The sequence below is a fragment of the Callospermophilus lateralis genome, chromosome 10, assembly GCF_048772815.1.
Source record: "Callospermophilus lateralis isolate mCalLat2 chromosome 10, mCalLat2.hap1, whole genome shotgun sequence".
Classification (NCBI taxonomy): domain Eukaryota; kingdom Metazoa; phylum Chordata; class Mammalia; order Rodentia; family Sciuridae; genus Callospermophilus; species Callospermophilus lateralis.
Window position 1 is genome coordinate 26,730,631 of NC_135314.1, and position 18,939 is coordinate 26,749,569.

The following is an 18,939-nucleotide window of genomic DNA, read 5'->3' on the forward strand; positions in this document are numbered from 1 at the left end:
ACTTCAATGTTTATAGCAGCCCAATTCACAATTGCTGAAATGTGGAAGCAACCTAGATGCCCTTCAATAGATTAATGGATAAAGAAACTGTGGCATATGTACACAATGAAATATTACTCAGCATTAAAAGAAAATAAAATTATGGCATTTGCAGGTAAATGGATGGAGGTAGAGAACATCATGCCAAGTGAAACAAGCCAATCTCAGAAAAACATGTGTTTTCTCTGATAAGTGGATGCTAATCCATATGAGAGGTGGGGGTGGACAAGGATAAGTGCAGGAACTTTGGAGGGGGCAAAGGGGAGGAGGGGAGAGGGGGCAAAGGGGTAGGAAAGACGGTTGAATGAGTTGAACATCATTACCCTAGGTACATGTATGGCTGCACGAATGGTGTGATGCTGCTTCATGCACAACCAGAGAAGTGAAAAATTCTGCTCCATTTGTGTACAATGTATTGAAGAGCTTTCTACTGTCGTGTATAACTGATTTGAACTAATAAATAAAAAATAAAAAAAGAATGGGTCATTGGACCAAAAGCAATTTAAATGGAGTAGTAGGGGAAAGCACTGAGCTTGGTTGAAAGCATGGGAAATTAAAGGAAATAAATAAAAGAATGCGTACATAGTTAAGTTTTGAGATGCATGTCTAGGAAAGAGGGTAGGAAACTCAGTAAATTAAAAAGTAATTGACTATGGATGAGATCAGAGCATATGTGAATACAACTGGGGAAAAATTAATTGAAAGGAAGATGACCAAAATTAAATAAAGAACATGAATAACAATGTAAACAAAGCAATGTCACTCTCCTCAGGCATATGTATTCTTCTGCCTATTCTACAGAAGCCTCCTTGAAGGACTCCTGTTAGTCTCTGGGCTTATCTTAAGATACTCTACCTGTTCTTGGGTACCCCGTATAAACTCTTTCAGGGATTCTACCTTTAGAATCTTTGCACTAATTGACTCCCCTTCCAGGAATTTTCTTCCCTCAATTGACTGGCTGACCCTTTTCTGTCCTCCAATTCTCAGCTGCTATGTCCTTTTAGACCATCAGCTGTATCCCAAACCATCTTCAACTCTTTACTTGTTTGGTTCATTTAGCAAAATCCCTCCTAAACACCCAGTCTAAATTAGTAAACCATACTGTCTGTCCTTACACAATTATCCTGTTAGTTCTTAGCATAGCACTTTTTATCTCACACTGTCTTATTCACATACTTGTTTATAGGTTTATAGTCTATCCACTTTTTATTTGAAAGCAGTGATCACATTTTCCTGGTTTAATGCCATATCCCCAGAATATGGATAATGCTTAACTTAGAGTAGGCACTCAATAAAAATGCATTGATAAGTTGAATGTTAAGTTAAATTTATGGAGCAGTCTCTTAGAACACACCTTGAATTAAAAAAGAACATTACTGGCCTGGGGATGTAGCTCAAGTGGTAGCGAGCTCGCCTGGAATGCGCGGAGCGCTGGGTTCAATCCTCAGCACCACATAAAAATAAAATAAAGATGTGTGTCCACTGAAAACTAAAAAATAAATATTAAAAAATTATCTCTCTCTCTTTAAAAAAAAGAGAACATTATGGTAAATTTTAATCACACTCAGTCAAAATATGAAGATAACAGATTAGGAGATTGAGTTGAAATAATCCATTATTTTGAAAATATTCTAGATGATTTCTTTTTAATGGATAGTCTTCATGATTTCATATTTCTTTTCTTTTTTTTTTGTAACTTTTACTATTCTTTTATTTCGGGGATACTAGGGATTGGACCCAGGGGAATTTTATCGTGGTGCTACGTCCCCGGTCCTTTTTATTTTGAGGCAGATTCTCGCCAAGTTGCTGGCCTTGAGTTTGAGATCCTCCTGCCTCAGCCTCCTGGGTTTCTGGGATTACAGTTGCACACCACCATATCCATCTTACATTTATTATAATAATCTTAACTCCAACTTTTATCCCTCAGGTATAAAATATCTATTAGCAAGAGGAGGAGGCTGTCCAGAAAGCAGCCAGTCTAGTATCAAAAATTTACTGGGACAATCCATTTGTCGGAAAAAAACATCAAAAGTGTACATACACTCAGCAAACATATATTGAACTGTGCAATGTCCTAGACACAAGGAAATGAACTGAATAAAGTGCAGTGGACTGATCTGATGCTTAGCAAGTTAAAGATGAATGGGTGAATAAAGACACAAAAGTTAACAACACTGTACATTGAAAAGGCTATTCTAGACAGTGAGCAAAAAATATAAAGAGTCATTTTGTTTTTAAATTTCTGAGCCCTGAGATCTGACTCATCTGAATTTAGATACATCCAAATACTTTTCTTCCTCCTGGGGGCAAATCATTTATATGAAGTTCAGTTTCCCTGGTATATAGCACCTTTCCCCAAATCAAGTGCAGGCCTTTCTCACAAAGAAGGGAGAGAGAGAGAAGGCTATTTTCAAGGCAGTGTTCCTTTCAATGGAGCAGTTAAGTTTGGCTGTAACAGAAGGAGGTTGCCATAAGAAAAGAAGCACAGCAAAGACAAGACGGTTTTGCAATGTCAGCTTATTATTTCTGCAGGAGGCTGAAGATTAGAAAATAGCTCTTCCTGAGTTGTAACAGGTCTATAAAATTGAGAAACTCACAAAACACCCAAAAGGAATACTGAGAATATAATACACACAAAAAGAATAGCAATAGAAATTGCGTTGAACTGAATATGACCTTTGAAAGAGAGGGAAGGTTTTGCATATCTAAGAATATCTCATTACAACCCTCTTTGAAAGATTAAAATGATTTCAATATTTTCCCATTTTTTTAATGCAAACAGGTATGGATTTCTCTGACAAAACATCACATTTTGTACTTAGGTACTACTATGCAGAGACAGAACATCAAATTTATATTGGTTGTTTAAAGTCATTCTTACAGCCCAAATAAAATCAGACTATTAAGATTGGAAATGTTTTCATGCCAGAAAATCTTTATTTCCAAATATTTCTGTGGGCTTATAATCTCTCTCCTAGGATCAGAAAAGAATATTATAAATATGTTACTTTCAAACATTAATGAGGAAGCGAATCTTTTAACCTCTTAAAATTGTGGTGTCTATTTAGATGTCATTTATCAGCTCTTCAATGAAAAGAATGAGATAAAAGCAGAGGATTTCTGAGTCTAGAACTTTCTGGATGGAAAATAAGTATTTCTGAGTATGATTCTACTTCCCATCTGGTCAATACAACAGAATACAATTCCTTTACCTACTGTATAAAACTTAATATACAAAGTATTAATTTATAAAACATTGTAAAACATTGAAAAGTAAATACCTTAAAAATAATGAATGAAAATAGTATAAATACAAATTCACCAATATTAAACTAGTGGAAAATATTTCTATTTCTTTCAAAGAAACCTTAAGAGTCATTAATATAATGTTAATTTTTTATCCATATATTTTCATCATAAACAAGTAACACTGATATACTAAAACATAATGTAGTACACTTTTTGTATTTTGTAACACTCCAATATATTAATGAAGTCCATTTTGATAAGGTCTTAAAATAATTAAACTTAAGCTTTCTGTTTCATTTGTCTTTGAGAAAGCAACAAGCAAAACCATGCAAAATATATTACTCAAAAACATTTTATACTTAAAACAAACTGCTGTTTTCCCAGAAATTTCCAAAAGGAAAAGGAAGAAAATTTTAATTTTGCTTTGTCTGATATCAGTTTCTTTCTTATATATCATGCTACAAAGAACTTAACTCCTTTCTACACTTTCACATTGGGCAGAAGCGAGTCATTTATAGATGGCTCTGGAGTCCATCCATTTTGCTGCATTTTGAAGGGGAAAAAATTGTTAAACACTTCACTGTTTAAGTATATGACTGACCAGCTATAACATATTTTATAATTTTGAACCCCCCCAAATGTGGTATGCTTTTAAGTTACTGCTTAAATTGCCTCAGGTTTTAGGTTTTTAAGGCCATATTATTAATTTCCCCCCATTTATGACCTCAACATATTTTATATTTAATCTTTTATGAAGAATAATTTGTCTTTATCTTGAGCTGTGTTTGTGCTAGGCCATAAAATCAGGTGGTGACCCAATGGAATCAAAGGGGACATTAAAGCGTCTACAGAGACTGGTGAGGACCAAGAAAACCAGGGCGCAGAGTATGGATGAGGTGAAACCCACATTAATAAATCTCCGTAAGTAAAAGCTCAATGAGCTGCTAAAAGTTCTTTGAGGGAAAACTGGTGAAGCATATATTAATGAAGTTCATTTTGATAAGGTCTTAAAATAATCATTAAACTTTGAGCTTTCTATTTCATTGCTAAGTTATTTTAAAACAGGTATCCTAATCCTATTCCTAAATTTCACCCCATACCTATGCTGCATCAAAGAGGGAAAATAAGGGTCAGTAATGTCTACCCTTCCCATTCCTCTACCAAAGTGAACAATATTTAAAATTTTTGATGTGAGTATAGCAAATTGGAATGTCATTTGCAACTTTGAATTTATTTATTTACAGAAATGGCCTATGAATTATAATTATTTTGTACCTGTTTTACATTTCCTTTTAAAGAGATTCAATGACTTAGAGCCTTTTACTTTGGGTGAGACATGTTTTTGTTATCTGAAATTGTTTTGTATAGTACAGTAGTCCCGCCTTACCCAGTTTCACCTTCCACAGTTCCAGTTAGTCTCAGTCAATGGTTTACTTAACTTTTTGGTCTCTGTGACCAAAATACCCAACAATAGCAATGTGAAGGAGGAAAAATTTGTTTCGGGCTTATAATTTCAGAGTCTTGGTTTGTACACAATTGGCTCTTGCTCTGGACCTAAGATAAGGCAGCACATAATGGGGTAAAGTCCCTGCAGAAGAAATATGCTCCCCTCATGGCAGGGTTGAGAGTAAAATGAGGGGAGATGGAGCCACAGGGAAGATACACCCTTCCAGGGCACTCACCCACTGACCCACCTCTTCCATTCACAACCCACCTGCCTATGTAGTTACTACACAGTTTATCCAAACTGAGATAGACTGATGAGCTTACAGCACTCATAATCTGATTATTTTACTTCTGAGTATTCCTGCATTAATGGTAGCTTTTTGGGGGAGACAACTCATGTTCAAACCATAATAGTCAACTATGGTCCAAAAGTATGAATGAAAAATTCCAGAAGTAAACAATTCACAAGTTTTAAATTCTGAGCCATTATAGTATTCTGATGAAATACGATGTCATACCATTCTATCTAGGTAGGGACATGAATCATCCCGTCCAGCATATCCAAACTTTATAAGGTAGCTGTCCTATGGCAGTTGGGAGAGAGAGGGAGGGAGGGCTGGAGGGAGGAAGGGAGAGAGAGAGAGAGAAACATTCATGTAACTGTTAATAGAGCATACCATTATGTTTTTTTCTTTTATTATTATTATGCCTTATTTATAAATTAAACTTTAGCATAAGTAAGTACGTACAGACAAAAACACAGTGTAGATATTGTTCAGTACTCTTCACAATTTCAGACATCCATAAGTCTTGGGAAATTTCACCCATTGCCCCATTATGTAAATATACATCTCACTAATCAACTTTGTAGTACTAAAGATATGCTGGTTCTTCATGTTCTCAGTCTTTTCCTTGCTTTTCCAAAATATTTCACTATGCGATGCACTACATGCATAAATTTCTTTGCAGATTGATATGAGAAGAGTACATTTTTAGAATGAACATAGGATTTCAGCCTCTATTCTTTAAGATATCATTTATTTACATAAAGTGAAGAAGTTGATTTGCTTCTTGAAGATACTCTCTTATACATGTGACATCAAAAAATTAAAAATATTTAATAAAATGATTGCACCACTTATGCTTGTAAGATGTGGGGAAATGTTTTAATTTATAATTTTTCTTAAGTGTTCTCAGTATGCTTTTTGCATATGACTTCCTTTCATTTCAGTAAAATTGATGTTAATCAGTAGATATGGTTTCAGATGTTTGAGGTAAATCTGAGTTTTATAAAACAATTTCATGCAGCAAATTACTTTTTAAAGAAATAATTTTATAAATTCTTTTTGGGAAGTTGGATGACTCCCTGGTTCATACTGTGTTGTTCATTCATTTGTAATCTACAAAGAGAAATAGAGTATTTATAATTCATAATTTCCACAAGTAAATAACCATTAGCCTTAATGTTTAACTCATATGTCTTTGTTGTTCAGAAAATGAAGATGACACATTGATTTCCTGTATGAAACTAAGCAGATCTCAAGAAAAGAAAGCTAATAATTTTAGCACAAGGAGGAGGGGAGAAATGGAAATTAGACCAGAGTCTCATCCTATATCTGTGGATCCATCCAGCACTTCAAATGAATGCAACTTGGAAGACATATTATCTTATCATGAAGGCGAAGTTCAGAAGTGGAACATCTGGAAGTCTTTTCCAGAAAATCTGTTCTGGACTGGTATTGACTTCCAAATTGCCCAAGTTGGATCCTGGGACAACTGCTCCTCTTGCACTCACCACTCACGTCTCAAATCTTCTCACACAGATATGGATCTCTTACATTCATGGGTGAGTTTGTAAACTACGGAAATATGTCATCTTCATCTGTGTATTTATACCACCAGGAAATAAGCAGGTAAAAAAAAAATGTGTCAATCAGTCACATTTTTTAGTTTCAGGAAAATTACCAGAGTTATAGCTGTCTTTCCAAAAAGCAGTTCAGTTCTTATGGTTTTTGTCCCTGTTAATATTGTATATGTTCCTTTGTGTACAAATACACTACTGAATAGTATTTTCCAGAGATTTTATTTTAATTGAAGGGAGACTTTAGCTGCTGATTTGGATTAAGAAAATGTGATTGAATTGTCTAAATTATTGCTAGTAAAATGAAGTTGCACTGACAGCTAACAAATAATTTTAATGAGCATTTTTTGGGGCCTGGTATTCTCCTAAGCACTTCCCATGTATTGACTCATTTAAATATCACAACAACCGTGTAACATAAGGATTGTTATTCTAACATTATTTCCTCCCTGTTTCATAGGTAACAAAACTAAGGTACCAATATGTTAGTAAATGGTACAAATTTAAGCAACTAACAAGAGGTAGAGCCAATATCTGGAACATACATAGTCTTATGCTAGAAATTCTGCTTCTAGTTAATATATTATACAGTTTTCCATGTACCAAGCTAGACTCTAAGACTGTAGGGTATAGGAGAAAGTACAGATTCTGTAGTTAGACAAATTTGTTTTGGATTCGAGCCCTCCTACTTTTTTAGCTTACGCAAATTACTTAAACCATTGAATCTTAATTTTCTTAGCTGTGAAATGAAAATAGTAATATTAAACTCATGAAATACCCAAAAAGCCAAAAATTGAATATCATAAATCCTCTAGAATGTAAGGGTGTCTTTTTAAAAAATTTGATTTCAAGCTCCTTAAGGCATAATTTCCCTACATTTTTTGGTTGTTTGTGTTTGCAGTGAAGGAATGGAATAGCTTTGTGCGTCCAGGTAGCCTTTACAACATTTTTCTCTAAGGATCAATCTCTCATTAGACACGGTTATATTTTTATGATGCATTATAAGTCTCTGAAGAAGCTTGTTCTTTCAGAACTCTTTTTACCTTTCAAGGTTTGTGTTTTGTCTTTGAAGACTAGGACTAGGGTGACCTGAGACTGGAGTTCCATGTTAAATGTTACAGGTGTCTGCTAACAGACTTCAATCAGTGACATTGTTCAACATTGATCATTTTTGAGGCTGCCTCTCCAACTTCTTTAGTCTTTCTCTTCTGGGACAGCTGGACAAGGCAGGCGTCTCTTCAGCATCTTCTCACAGAGTAGCTGGCAATATAATTAATTAGGACCTGTTTCTGAAGACTGGCAGCTTCAGAAGCAGAATCAAGGATTTTGTCTTCTTGACAAATGGCAAAGCTGGTACAGAAGAATCAAAACAGAAATGTACAGAGCTTCCTCCAAGAATAAAATCTGTACACCTTAACTTGGGTTTCTAGATTACAGCTGTCTGGTCTCCATCTATTATTTTCAGTCTTATCTTCCTGCTGCTCTTGCCTGATAGGTTTCATATGCTGGACTGCCAAAGTGAATGATCTGATATTCCTAAAAGCTGTCTCCTGCTTCCTTGCCTCTGTATCTTTCTGTCTGTGTGACAACCTCTTCCTGGTGTATTATTCTTGCTTGAGAGCAATTTCTCCACCCCTTACGTTCACATCAAATATTTTGTCCTTCAGAAAGCCTTCCTGGGCCATGCCAGACAGAAGTCATCTCTCTTTCCTTTGAACTTCTAGATCATGTAAGCACATTATTCTTTCATTATGCACATATCAACCATATATTGTCATCTGCTATGTGCCAAGTCACAGTATTAGATACTAGGGATAGAAAACAAAAAAGTCTATTCACTGCTTCTGTCTTTACAGAGCTTCCATACTCTACCATGTGCTAGAATTAAATTAGGCATTTATTCATTTCCTAAGAGTAATTTATCTTTGTATCCTCCATGGTCCTAAGAATATAAAGAAATAAATATCTGAGTAGCATTTGCTGCCTAGATGAATGAAGTTCTAAAAACCAGTGGACTTGGTTTCCAAAAATCTAGAAAAACATTTTTTTTCTCATTGTCTTGTTTTTTTAGCCAAAGCTTTACTCATTCTGATTAACTCAATTACCTATCAAGTTAGTTATTGTGAGTATGAATGCTTGTGAATCTGTGGGTGTCCATTTAGGGAAACACAATAGTTATAGTTTTTTTTTTTTTAAAAAAATTAGGTAGTTTTGCCTACTTTAAGTGCATAACTAAATGACTAAATGAGTTTTATCTGTAGAAGGTCAAGCCTATCCACCAAAGGCTCAGAATTTCAAATAGGAACGTTCAGCTTTTGTGACAGGAAAGCCTCAGTGGATTTGGCGAGAAGGTTCAAGAACATGTTGGAGTTAAATTGGTTTGGTAAACTTAATGAGACCACTTACACCCAGGGATTTGAGACACTAGAGTGAAAGAAGTTGAATGAGTGCAAATTATTATTTTATATTCTATACATATATTCTATAATAATAACAAGTGAAAAATATCCAGTTTCATTTTAGCAGAGCTGGTATTTTTTCTGTAGTAATTGCAGAGTTATTATTTGGGTTATTTAACTTTCACTCTATGGAAGAAATAGAAGGCAGACAGTGTAGAGGGAAAAGATGTGCTTCTGAAATGAGTATTACTATTAATGACAGGTAGTCAGAGGTGACATTTTTGCGATTTTAAAGGGTAAAAGTGTGACTAGATTTTTTTAAAAGTGTGCCAATGTGCAGATATGGTGGAGCTGGGCCTACACTCCACATTTCATAGGCAATGAATCTAATCCACAAAGACATTTGTTTCTCCTTGACTTCAGAAATTTAAGGAATAGTAGATTTCAGTACCTCTGATCCCATTATCAAATCAGAGTTTTGAAGTGGCCTGAAATTGACTTGTCTTCCAGAAAGTCCTTATTTACCCAGGCATGAGTCTGCTAAACCCACTACAGTTGGAATTCTGATTTTGATGGATTCAGCCCAGCTCTGTCATGACCTGCGGATGAGTTTGGGCAAACCCCTTATCCTCATTAACCCACTAGTTCCAATTCTACAGAGTGATTTCAGTCCCCATTCACTACCTTTCCTCTGAGTGACTTATTTCATATCAAAAACACCCATTTCTAAAATCAAGGTTGGGAAGATTAAATGAAGTAGTGTCAGGACCCAACAACATTTATCCCTAAATCAAAGAATCTAGAAACCTGTGCTAAGAAGTAACATTTTATTCAGTTAAGTTTCCATAAACAAATTGAATCAGACAGGGAAATGTATTGTTCATGAAGGGCTCTTCATAGAAGTAACAGAAAAATGAGACTCACACAGATGTTTAATGTGCAGTTTAGTGGTTTGTAAGGTCTAAGGGATCAGGGAGTAGGGGGAATATGTGATTGTGGAATTGATGTGAAACAAGAGAGGTAAAAGATCAAATTCTATGAGACTGTACTCCACAAGAGAAGCCTGAAAGGAAAAACTAAAGAAGTAGTTCTTTTCTAATGTCTGAGATGAGTGGTTTTGAGGAGGGATTTCAGAAGCGCCTTAGGGAAAATAGTAGTGAAGGTAACCAAAAATAATATTTGAAGCCAAGTGTTTAGAATCCATTTACAAGAGTGATTGAAGGATTCTTAGGATGCTCTGCATATTAAAAGCCTGAAACATCTTTACAAAAAGAGGAAAAAAAGGAAAGTGAACCGCTGGCGTGGTGGGGAGCAAAGATAAGTAAGACAAGTGTGTGTTGAGGAAGATGAGACCTTCCTTTAGTATAATATTATAATAGCAAACATATTTTTCAAAACCTGGGAGAAATTTTCAGGTTCAAGAGGAATAACATTATTTTTACAGTATTAAGAAAAAGAAGCAGACTGGATATGAAAAGGGAAGCAAATATCCACTCAGGTCTTTAAATTAATTCTCAAATATTTTGAAATCTATTTTATAAAAATGGCGATATGTTTACAATGTGACACTAACAAAAGCTCTTTCAGAAAGAGGCAAAGTCAAGGTTCTGAAAGAACAAAATATACACTTAAGAACAATTCAAATAAAGTATTGATAGCAAATGATAATAGTGAGAGAGACAGAGCCATATAGCAAAAAATCAAAGAAAAATGAGGAATTTATATACAGCATTTCGAGGTAAGAAAACAAACAAGGTTCCACTTAAGGGTGTCTAAGAAGAGGATGAGAGAGTCTTGTTGGACTGTCAGATGAACTCATCAAAATGGTGTCAAAGAGAAAGTATGGTGAATGGGAAAAAAGTTACACAACCATTTCGGTGGGAGGAACAGGATTCATGTCAATGCTAGTCAAGAAATAAAGTAACAAAAGATTTTACAATTAATCTTTCAGTTTAAATGAGAGGCAGTGGATACCTATTATTGACATGGGGAGGTATTCTTGGGATGCATAGCCCTCTGCTAAACAGTGTAAAATTTGAACACTGCCCAAGCAAACCAGTGGTGTATGAAAAAGAGCAATAAAATCAGGATAATCTGTCCCTGCATCTCTGCTACTTTCTCTCTCTGTCCTGTCCCTTTGGTAATCTATCCCAGTATCCATGACTCTCATCTTTCCCTTCAGTCAACATGACTCATTGTTACCAGATGAGTTTATTCTAATCTAACTGAATAATGCTGCCTAATATCCTTGTAATAATGTCACTGCTGCCCTTACAAACCTTTGAGTGTCTCCCCAAGACTTACATGGTCAAATACAAACCTGTTTACTTGATCTTCTAACACATCCCTAAGTGTCTTTCACATACTCTTTGCTACAGACAAACTGAGTACCATACTTTCACTGAAATGATATTCCCATCTTCACATTTAAACTTTACTTGCTTACATTGGAGTAATGGTGAGAGATGGAAGGAAATGATGTTTCAGCAGATAAATTTGTACAACTTGTGAAAAGGAAGTTACAGTGAATGATAATCTGGGCTGAGCCTTTTGAAAGTAAAGATAGGGGGGGATCCAACATGGCGGCCGGCGAGGAAGCTGCACTTTCAATATCTCCACATTAACGGGATCAGAAACACCAATTAAAACAGCTACATTCTACCTACTGAGGATCTTCTAGCAAAATTCCGTTGAAAGGAGACCTGCCGAGAATTAGTAAGTTTATTAGACGTGACAGTTTGCCCCAGACAAGTGAAACTTGACTGGCAGCGCGGGCTCAGAGTCCAATCCCGCGGCCACCCGCCGCTTCTGCAAGCGGCAGGCGGCCCAGAGCAGCGCGGCAGAAGGGTCCCCGCCCAGCCAGCAGACAGCGCCCGCCATCCCGGCTACCCTGGCGGCCCTGCTTTCGCTCGGCGAACAGCCACCCCACCCGGCTGGTTCTTAGCCACGCCGCTGCAGCCACCCGGCTTTACAAGCACCCCCGGCGACCCTGCTCGGCGAGAAGGGTCCCCGCCCTGCCGGCAGACAGCTCCCGCCATTCCGCTCTTGTTCTGCAAGCAGCCACCCCGCCCGCTTGGTTCTTAGCCACGAGGCTGCAGCCGCCCGGCTTTACAAGCGCCCCCGGCGACCCTGCTCGGGGAGAAGGGTCCCCGCCCTGCCGGCAGACAGCTCCCGCCATTCCGCTCTTGTTCGGCAAGCAGCCACCCCGCCCGCTTGGTTCTTAGCCACGAGGCTGCAGCCGCCCGGCTTTACAAGCGCCCCCGGCGACCCTGCTCGGCGAGAAGGGTCCCTGCCCGGCCAACAGACAGTTTCCGCCATCCCGGCTACCCTGCCGGTCCCGCTCTTGCCCTGCAAACAGCCACCCCGCCTGCCTGGGTCTTAGACACGCGGCGGCAGCCACCCGGCTTTACAAGCGCCCCCGGCGACCCTGCTCGGCGAGAAGGGTCCCCGCCCTGCCGGCAGACAGCTCCCGCCATTCCGCTCTTGTTCTGCAAACAGCCAGCCCGCCCGCTTGGTTCTTAGCCACGAGGCTGCAGCCGCCCGGCTTTACAAGCGCCCCCGGCGACCCTGCTCGGCGAGAAGGGTCCCCGCCCTGCCGGCAGACAGCTCCCGCCATTCCGCTCTTGTTCTGCAAACAGCCACCCCGCCCGCTTGGTTCTTAGCCACGAGGCTGCAGCCGCTACGGGCGCCCCCGGCGACCCTGCTCGGCGAGAAGGGTCCCTGCCCGGCCAACAGACAGTTTCCGCCATCCCGGCTACCCTGCCGGTCCCGCTCTTGCCCTGCAAACAGCCACCCCGCCCGCCTGGGTCTTAGACACGCGGCGGCAGCCGCCCGGCTTTACAAGCACCCCCAGCGGCCCTGCTCGTCGAGAAGGGTCCCTGCCCGGCCGGCAGACAGCTCCCACCATCCCGGCACTCCTGGCGGCCCGCCCGCTCTGCGTAGGGTTACCCCACCCGGCTCTTAGCCACGCGGGCGCCATCTGCCTGGCGCTGAGGGAGCCCCCGGCGGCCCAGCGCAGCCAGAAGGGTCCCCGCCTGGCCCGACAGAAGGCACGTGCCCTTCCGGCTCTGCTAACGGCCCTGCCCACCCAGGAAAGGGCTCCCCACCTTGAGAGGATGGGAAGGAAATCTAACCAAGCCTCTATGAATTAGCGAACTGGGATCTAAAACCAGAGATTATATCAGACCAGAGACAAGCCAGTTCCACCTCTCCCTTCGGTCACTCCTGCAAGGAGCCAGGGGCCCGCCATAGCAGAGAGGGGAAGTCACCAAAGATCGGCCAAAGAGATTCCTTCCCAGCGGACTCTAAATTAGCAGGAGCGGCGAGGGAGCCGGACGGAGCTGGCGGGAACCGTGGCAGCGGCACGGGAACCGGCGGGAGCTGAGGCGGCGCTGACGCAGGAGCCGGCGGGAGCCGCGCGGCGCGGGTCTCCCAGCTACAGCACCCACCAGTGCTGACGACTGAGGTCTCTTGCACCAGATACGGGGGCGTGGCTACCAGAAGAAAGAAACGCGATCAGTATGAAAAGACAAGGAAAGAAAGGACCACAAGCAATGCAGGTCAACTCAACTTTAGAAGAGGTAATATCTGCAGCAGATGGAATGTCAGATAAAGAATTCAGGATATACATGCTTCAGATGATCTGGAGTCTCAAAGAAGACATTAGACAGCAAAATCAGACAATGAAAGACCACTTCGACCACTTCGACAATAAATTACACAAACAAATCCAAGAAGCAAAAGATCAATTATACAGGGAGATAGAGGTTATAAAAAACAAACAAACAGAAATCCTGGAAATGCAGGAAACAATAAACCAACTTAAAAACTCAATTGAGAATACTACCAGCAGAGTAGAACACTTAGAAGATAGAACATCAGACAATGAAGACAAAGTATTTCAACTGGAGAAGAACATAGACAGCTCAGCAAAGCTGTTAAGAAACCATGAGCAGAACATTCAAGAAATATGGGATAACATAAAGAGACCCAACTTAAGGGTCATGGGGATACAGGAAGGTATTGAGGTCCAAACCAAAGGAATGACCAATCTATTCAACGAAATAATACGAGAAAACTTCCCAGACTTGAAGAATGAGACAGAATCCCAAATCCTAGAAGCCTACAGGACGCCGAATGTGCAAAATCATAAGAGAGCCACACCTAGACACATTATAATGAAGATGCCCAACATACAGAATAAGGAGAGAATTTTAAAAGCTACAAGAGAAAGGAAGCAGATTACATTTAGGGGTAAACCAATCAGGATAACAGCTGATCTTTCAACACAGACTCTGAAAGCTAGAAGATCCTGGAATAACATATTTCAAACGTTGAAAGAAAAGGGGTTCCAACCAAGAATTGTGTATCCCGCGAAATTAAGCTTCAGGATGGAAGATGAAATTAAAACCTTTCATGATAAACAAAAGTTAAAAGAATTTGCAGCTAGAAAACCAGCTCTTCAAAACATCCTCGGCAAAATATTACAGGAAGAGGAAATGGAAAATATCAATGAAAACCAACAGCGGGAGGTAGTACAGTAAAGGTGGGGGGGAATAATCAAAGAGGAAAACAAACCATGTTTAATAACATAAATAAACAAATATGGCTGGAAGAACAAACCATATCTCAATAATAACTCTAAATGTTAATGGCTTAAACTCACCAATTAAGAGACACAGGCTAGCAGAATGGATCACTAAACAAGACCCAACAATATGCTGCCTTCAGGAGACACATCTGATAGGAAAAGACATACATAGACTGAAGGTGAAAGGTTGGGAAAAATCATATCACTCATATGGACTTCGCAAACAAGCAGGAGTGTCCATACTCATTTCAAATAAAATAGATTTCAAGCCAAAGTTAATCAAAAGGGATGAAGAGGGACACTACATACTTCTCAAGGGAACCATACACCAACAAGACATAACAATCATAAATATATATGCCCCAAACAATGGTGCAGCTATGTTCATCAAACAAACTCTTCTCAAGTTCAAGAGTCTAATAGACCACCATACAATAATCATGGGAGACTTCAACACACCTCTCTCACCACTGGACAGATCTTCCAAACAAAAGTTGAATAAGGAAACTATAGAGCTCAATAACACAATTAATAACCTAGACTTAATTGACATATATAGAATATACCACCCAACATCAAGCAGTTACACTTTTTTCTCAGCAGCACATGGATCCTTCTCAAAAATAGATCATATATTATGTCACAGGGCAACTATTAGACAATATAAAGGAGTAGAGATAATACCATGCATATTATCTGATCATAATGGAATGAAATTGAAAATCAACAATAAAAGAAGTAAGGAAAAATCATGCATCACTTGGAGAATGAACAATAGGTTACTGAATGATCAATGGGTTATAGAAGACATCAAGGAGGAAATTAAAAAATTCTTAGAGATAAATGAAAACACAGACACAACATATCGGAATCTATGGGACACATTGAAAGCAGTTCTAAGAGGAAAATTTATTGCTTGGAGTTCATTCCTTAAAAAAAGAAAAAACCAACAAATAAATGATCTAATACTTCAACTCAAAATCCTAGAAAAAGAAGAGCAAAACAACAGCAAAAGAAGTAGAAGACAAGAAATAATTAAAATCAGAGCTGAAATTAATGAAATCGAAACGAAAGAAACAATTGAAAAAATTGACAAAACTAAAAGTTGGTTCTTTGAAAAAATAAATAAAATCGACAGACCCTTAGCCATGCTAACAAAGAGAAGAAGAGAGAGAACTCAAATTACCAGCATACGGGATGAAAAAGGCAATATCACAACAGACACTTCAGAAATACAGAAGATTATCAGAAATTATTTTGAATCCTTATACTCCAATAAAATAGAAGATAGTGAAGGCATCGATAAATTTCTTAAGTCATATGATTTGCCCAGATTGAGCCAGGAGGATATTGACAACCTAAACAGACCAATATCAATTGAGGAAATAGAAGATACCATCAAAAGACTACCAACTAAGAAAAGCCCAGGACCGGATGGGTATACAGCAGAGTTTTTCAAAACCTTTAAAGAGGAATTAACACCAATACTTTTCAAGCTATTTAAGGAAATAGAAAAAGAGGGAGAACTTCCAAATTCATTCTATGAGGCCAACATCACCCTGATTCCTAAACCAGACAAAGACACTTCAAAGAAAGAAAACTACAGACCAATATCTCTAATGAACCTAGATGCAAAAATCCTCAATAAACTTCTGGCGAACCGGATACAAAAACATATCAAAAAAATTGTGCACCATGATCAGGTAGGATTTATCCCTGGGATGCAAGGTTGGTTCAATATACGGAAATCAATAAATGTTATTCACTACATCAACAGGCTTAAAAATAAGAACCATATGGTCATCTCGATAGATGCGGAAAAAGCATTCGACAAAGTACAGCATCCCTTTATGTTCAAAACTCTAGAAAAACTAGGGATAACAGGAACATACCTCAACATTGTAAAAGCAATCTATGCTAAGCCTCAGGCTAGCATCATTCTGAATGGAGAAAAACTGAAGGCGTTCCCTCTAAAATCTGGAACAAGACAGGGATGCCCTCTCTCACCACTTCTGTTCAACATAGTTCTCGAATCACTGGCCAGAGCAATTAGACAGACGAAAGAAATTAAAGGCATAAAAATAGGAAAAGAAGAACTCAAATTATCACTATTTGCAGATGACATGATTCTATACCTAGCAGACCCAAAAGGGTCTACAAAGAAACTATTAGAGCTAATAAATGAATTCAGCAAAGTGGCAGGCTATAAGATCAACACGCATAAATCAAAGGCATTCCTGTATATCAGCAACAAATCCTCTGAAATGGAAATGAGGACAACCACCCCATTCACAATATCCTCAAAGAAAATAAAATACTTGGGAATCAACCTAACAAAAGAGGTGAAAGACTTATACAATGAAAACTACAGAACCCTAAAGAGAGAAATAGAAGAAGATCTTAGAAGATGGAAAAATATACCCTGTTCATGGATAGGTAGAAGTAACATCATCAAAATGGCGATATTACCAAAAGTTCTCTATAGGTTTAATGCAATGCCAATCAAAATCCCAACGGCATTTCTTGTAGAAATAGAGAAAGCAATCATGAAATTCATATGGAAAAATAAAAGACCCAGAATAGCAAAAACAATTCTAAGCAGGAAATGTGAATCAGGCGGTATAGCTATACCAGACTTCAAACTATACTACAGAGCAATAGTAACAAAAACAGCATGGTACTGGTACCAAAACAGGCAGGTGGACCAATGGTACAGAATAGAGGACACAGAAACCAATCCACAAAACTACAACTATCTTATATTTGATAAAGGGGCTAAAAGCATGAAATGGAAGAAGGATAGCATCTTCAACAAATGGTGTTGGGAAAACTGGAAATCCATATGCAACAAAATGAAACTGAATCCCTTTCTCTCGCCATGCACAAAAGTTAACTCAAAGTGGATCAAGGAACTTAATATCAAATCAGAGACATGGCGTCTGATAGAAGAAAAAGTTGGCTATGATCTACATACTGTGGGGTCGGGCTCCAAATTCCTCAATAGGACACCCATAGCACAACAGTTAATAACTAGAATCAACAAATGGGACTTACTAAAACTAAAAAGTTTTTTCTCAGCAAAAGAAACAATAAGAGAGGTGAATAGGGAGCCTACGTCCTGGGAACAAATCTTTACTCCTCACACTTCAGACAGAGCCCTAATATCCAGAATATACAAAGAACTAAAAAAATTAGACAATGAGATAACGAATAACCCAATCAACAAATGGGCCAAGGACCTGAACAGAAATTTCTCAGAGGAGGACATACAATCAATCAACAAGTATATGAAAAAATGCTCACCATCTCTAGCAGTCAGAGAAATGCAAATCAAAACCACCCTAAGATACCATCTCACTCCAGTAAGATTGGCAGCCATTAGGAAGTCAAACAGCAACAAGTGCTGGCGAGGATGTGGAGAAAAGGGTACTCTTGTACATTGCTGGTGGGACTGCAAATTGGTGCGGCCAATTTGGAAAGCAGTATGGAGATTTCTTGGAAAGCTCGGAATGGAACCACCATTTGATCCAGCTATTCCACTACTCGGTCTATTCCCTAAAGACCTAAAAAGAGCACACTATAGGGACACTGCTACATCCATGTTCATAGCAGCACAATTCACAATAGCAAGACTGTGGAACCAACCTAGATGCCCTTCAATAGACGAATGGATAAAAAAAATGTGGCATTTATACACAATGGAGTATTACTCTGCATTAAGAAATGACAAAATCATAGAATTTGGAGGGAAATGGATGGCATTAGAGCAGATTATGCTAAGTGAAGCTAGCCAATCCCTTAAAAACAAATGCCAAATGTCTTCTTTGATATAAGGAGAGTTACTAAGAACAGAGTAGGGAAGAAGAGCATGAGAAGAAGATTAACATTAAACAGGGATGAGAGGTGGGAGGGAAAGGGAGAGAGAAGGGAAATTGCATGTAAATGGAAGGAGACCCTCAGGGGTATACAAAATTACATACAAGAGGAAGTGAGGGGAAAGGAGGGAAAATATAAGGGGGAGAAATGAATTACAGTAGAGGGGGTAGAGAAAGAAGAGGGGAGGGGAGGGGGGAGGGGGGATAGCGGAGGATGGGAAAGGCAGCAGAATACAACAGACTCCAGAATGGCAATATGTAAATCAATGTGCAACTGATGTGATTCTGCAATCTGTATATGGGGTAAAAATGGGAGTTCATATCCCACTTGAATCAAAGTGTGAATTATGATATATCAAAAACTATGTAATGTTTTGAACAACCTACAATAAAAATCAATTAAAAAAAAAATAAAAAAATAAACAGGTGGAAAATAACAGATCATGCCTTCAAGCCTCAGCCAAGTAATAGCATACAGCA

The 18,939-nt window shown here is 38.8% G+C and overlaps 1 protein-coding gene across 1 annotated transcript in view; it reads left to right on the forward strand.

Moving 5' to 3' along the window:
* The window catches only part of Samsn1 (SAM domain, SH3 domain and nuclear localization signals 1), a 152,936-nt gene that overhangs the window by 47,933 nt on the left and 86,064 nt on the right, over positions 1–18,939 (forward strand). Inside the window, exons 7-8 of the mRNA XM_076866976.2 lie at positions 4,083–4,209; positions 6,228–6,580. Coding sequence (XP_076723091.2) covers positions 4,083–4,209; positions 6,228–6,580 — 480 coding nt within the window. The remainder of the gene's footprint in view (positions 1–4,082; positions 4,210–6,227; positions 6,581–18,939) is intronic.